Source organism: Lynx rufus, unplaced genomic scaffold, assembly GCF_022079265.1.
Source record: "Lynx rufus isolate CCGP_SWC_20201006 ecotype Redwood Valley unplaced genomic scaffold, mLynRuf1.p SCAF_13, whole genome shotgun sequence".
In the NCBI taxonomy this organism is placed as follows: Eukaryota; Metazoa; Chordata; class Mammalia; order Carnivora; family Felidae; genus Lynx; species Lynx rufus.
Genome location: NW_025814827.1, coordinates 13,193,471 through 13,197,696, shown reverse-complemented (window position 1 = coordinate 13,197,696; position 4,226 = coordinate 13,193,471). Strand labels below are relative to the sequence as shown.

At 40.3% G+C, this 4,226-nt stretch overlaps 1 protein-coding gene across 2 annotated transcripts; it reads right to left on the bottom strand.

Moving 5' to 3' along the window:
- Positions 1-543: 543 nt before the first annotated feature.
- Positions 544-4,019, bottom strand: RPS27L (ribosomal protein S27 like). Of its 2 annotated transcripts, none has more exons than XM_047075003.1 (4): positions 3,917-4,019; positions 2,919-3,027; positions 2,135-2,245; positions 544-740 (listed from the first exon to the last, which is right to left on the bottom strand). In XM_047075003.1, exons 1-4 carry the CDS (start codon positions 3,920-3,922, stop codon positions 712-714), a joined length of 255 nt encoding a protein of 84 aa, XP_046930959.1. In that variant the 5' UTR covers positions 3,923-4,019; the 3' UTR covers positions 544-711. The 2 variants fall into 2 exon arrangements, with proteins under 2 accessions (XP_046930959.1, XP_046930960.1); XM_047075004.1 differs by lacking the exon at positions 3,917-4,019 and adding an exon at positions 3,642-3,858.
- Between the last annotated feature and the right edge of the window lie 207 nt (positions 4,020-4,226).

Genomic DNA, 4,226 nt, shown 5'->3' with positions numbered 1-4,226 from the left:
CCAGAGCCACTCAACACACATCTGTAATCAGGTGTGCTCATGTGTCTGGATCAGAGAATTCCATGCCATCTACCATTCCCAACCAGGACATCCTGGGGTAAATCATGCTACTCCTGATGTCTCCTCTCAAATTTCCTACCCCAAAAGGAGTTTCCTATAACTCAGACCCCAGCTGCAGTTATTCTACTAAATTATGCAGCATGTTAGGGCCACAAAAACGCAAACCATTACATTATAATTACTCTGTAATTATACTGATTGTTACAGCATTAAATATGTACTTCTGTAAATGTGTTTCAATAGTTACAATAACAAACTATTTTTAGAATTAACAAATAATGGACTTCTTTCCATTTTTTAATTGTTTAGCCCACTCACAGCAATTTGGAAAAGGGCTGAAAATCAAATATTTAGGGTTTCCAGTCCTGAAATGAGACAAACTAATCAGAATACACTTCTTAAAATGTTTATACCAAATTCACACAGTATACATATAAACATATAGCATATTCACACATACTTTAAGAAAAATAAAAAGGGGAATTTGCCCATAATCAAAACTTTATTGAAAAACTGACACCAAAATAGGAGATGACTGTTGTATACCTTACAAAATTAAACATAATTACATTATCTTGGTAGATTAACCGGAATTATTGAACTGATAAGGCTTTCTGCGATAGAACACAAATTCAAGAGGTTGTGTGATCATTAGTGTTGCTTTCTTCTAAATGAACACCCTGCAAAGGAATCACAAGAGCACGTTAAACAAGTGTACTCTATCTCTAGTATAGTTTTAATGACAAAAAGTACTTTTTAAGTTAAAAAAAACAAAGTTCTAGGAATATTAGATTAACATTCATATATACTTTATCCTTTTATACTAGAACTTTATTATAATAAATCTTGTACATTTGAATTTATTCTGATGTGACTATAACTATTATTCCTGTTTCTCAAATGCTATGTTGGAGTCTACATAAGACCATGAGCCTAAATTCAACAGTTAAAACTTTAACGCCAGCTATCAGAAAATGCAATCTTAGTTTTTAGGAATTATTTTGAATCACTTCCCAAGAAACTAATTTTGATGAGGATGCTCTTCAAGTCTGCTAGGAAAACTCTAATACCCTATTAATCATCCATCAGCACATGGGCACAAAACTCCAAGATCATGGCATGATATAAAGATTTAAAAACTCTTGCAAGTATACTTTTGAGAGCAACACTACACTTAAATATCGTATGCTGACCTCATACTTAGATCTCACCAGCTCACACAAAATAGATTTTAGATCAGTTCCCAAACTACTTATAACTCTTCTGGTGAGAACAATGTGGAATTCACAACTCCCCAAAATATCACAAGCAAATTTCAAATATAATTATGGAACTATAAATCTATAAGTACTACTATGGAAAACAATATTCATAATTACTCTTTTTTTTCTTGGTGCACAAAAGTGAAAGAGCAACTCAAACGGGATCTTTAGGGGCACCCGGCTGCCTCAGTCAGTAGAGCATGTGACTTGATCTCAGGGCTGTAAGTTTGAGCCTCACACTGGAGGTAGAGATTACTTAAAAATAAAGTCTTTAATAAGTAGATGAATAAATACATAACAATTTTTAAATGAGATGTTTTATTAAGCAGGTACTCACAAATCAAAACCTCTGGCATTTTAATTTATACATTAGTTTTCTGTTGCTTAGCCAGCAATGATAAAAACTGTCTTCAGTCAAATGCGTCAACTATGTATGAAACAAAATATTTATGATGGAATTTTTAAAATTCTATGGTTTTAAAAATCTGTATGTCCTATTGTATGTAGTTATTGTTTGGCTCCATTTTGACTTATGTTTAATATTCCAAGTTAAACAAACTAAATGACTAACTGTAACAGAATTAGGTGTTCCAAACTAAGAAAAATAATAGTTACAGGAGTTCTTTACAAAGTCAAGAATATAAACTTAGCCATCTGAGCAGGGTACTCTTTACTGAAAGAGCATACGATGAAAGACACAACTATTTTGGTAATAATGAATTTAAGATTTCTTTTAAACTGGTTTTTAGTAAAGGAAGACATTTATAATCATAAAATCTCATCAATGGGTTAGAAACGGCCAAATGACATACCTTCTGTGAGTCTGGCCTTTCCTCCCGTTGGCTGGCACAACACTGTTGAACAGCCTACACAAAGAACCACCGTCTGAGCATGGCTGAAAACCGTGGTAATCTTGTAGCAACCTAGAAAAAGGGCAAATTGAAAGCGAAAAGCAGAAGAAAATAAAGCATATTGTTCAACATATTTCTAGCAAAGACTTTGTAAAAGATTAAGACTTTAATGTTTGCAACAGCAAGCCACATATTTAACATCACATAAAAAAAGTTTTTAAAAGCCAACAGGTGAAGTTAGTAATATATTTTATTGAACTCAGTATTTCCAAAATATTATTACCATTGCAACATGTAATCAATATGGTTTTTGTGTGTGTATGTGCTACATCTTAAAAATCAGGTGTACATTTTACACTTAAGGAATATTTCCCATTTTGGCCACATTTCCAGTGCTCAGTAGCTGCCTATGGCTAATGGCCACCACACTGGGCAGCACAGCTTTACACTGAAGAATCAACATACTTTTCATGATTAGTTTCAAGAAAACTAATCATCTGCATAGCTTAACACTTAGTAAGTCAAATGTCATATCCCCTTTGGAGTCTCCTCTTCACCACCCCCGCCCCTAAATCTTTCTCCTGTGGTTTGAATAGTTTACTAGGAAACTGTCCCTTTTGACATTCCAATTCTGTAATCCCACTGCTAGTCAACAAAGGGTCCTAAGGGATCTAAACATACACACCACATTAGCAATCCCTTCAGAAATTTTCCTTGAGAAAGGAATTAAGATCTGAAATTTTACCTGGGCATTTTACATCCATAAAATAGGAATTTGGGCTTTGAACTAGACGTTTCTTCTTATGTTTTTTCTTTTCCTCTTCCAAGGACGGGTGGAGTAAATCTCTAGCCAACTGAATAAAAAAACCGTATTATTATTCCCAGAATGAATCCACAATGGTGGCAGATTTAACCAGACTTAAAATACACACGCAAAAAAGAGAATAAAGTCATACTCAGCAGACGCAACATGTCAGATACTTGTTATTTTTTTAGCCTGTTAACTTTAATCCATACTTTTTATAATGCTTGTGTTCTCTATGTCCCGGTAAAGGAACTCTAGGACGATCAAGAAGCATATGGTAAGGTTAATCTCGTTCTTCTTTAGTCCGCTGAGTAACAGTCTCCGATAAAAACAACACTGTGGTGCTAAGTAAGAACTTGACCCCAACCGTGCACCCGCTGAAAGTAGAAATCGCTGAGGTAGACCGGAGAGTGCCAACACGGGGGTGACTTCTGCCCCGGGGGTTCAACATCTGATCTGACAGGAACTCTGAGCGGCTGAAGCCTGACTGTCCTTGATGCAGTTAACAAGTAGGGTAACTGCGAAGACAGTTTTGAAAAAGGAAACCAGCAGAAAATCGCTTCCGAGACGAGGAGAGAACCACCAAGCACAAGGAGAGCAAAAAGACTCCAAAGACTACAGTCTCGCGAGCGCCCACCCAAACCCAAGAAGGCTGAGTGTTACCGAGAAGCTGTGTCCCCCTAGCTAGGGACTCGAGACCTAAGCACTGGGCGGCCCCGGGTCCACCCCGCTCCACGCCCATGCAGGGCCCGACACGCCGCGCCGTCCAGGCAAGTCCCAACAAGTCCGCCACGCGCGGAGGAGCTGCGCGATCCGCGCCCCTGAAATGCGTTAGGCAGGGACCCCCGGGCCCGCGGAAGCGTCGGGCTAACCCGCCCCCAGGACCCCTAGACAGAGAAGCCCGAAATAAACGGAAAGCCAGAAAGTAAACAACTCACAGGCATGTTGATCCTTTCGCAATCCCAGCCAGTCCCGATCTCTAAGGCGACACCCCTAACGAGCCGCACGCGATCTGGCGAGCTGCATCAACTTCCGGGATAGAGGCGGCTGGGCGGAGCGGAGCGTCGGGACCGGCGGGCCGGTCCGCTCTAGGCGCTCCTCTCGGTGGTGGGGGTCGGCTTCGGCCGGGTCAGCCGATCAGGGGCTGCGGGAGAGGCCCTGAGGTTCCCCTCGTGCGGAACGCCCGAACCGCACCAGCCTCGCGGGCTCCTGGGCCAGGGCCGCCGGCCGTAGGGCTGCGCGTCGAGC

Bases quoted from the DNA above. Each gene is read 5' to 3' on its own strand.
- RPS27L (XM_047075003.1), bottom strand. The intron at 2,246-2,918 runs GTAAAATTTCAG...CCCTTTTTCTAG, and splicing joins TATGGATGTAAAATGCCCAG to GTTGCTACAAGATTACCACG. The intron at 741-2,134 runs GTATGTCATTTG...ATTCCTTTGCAG, and splicing joins AAAGGCCAGACTCACAGAAG to GGTGTTCATTTAGAAGAAAG.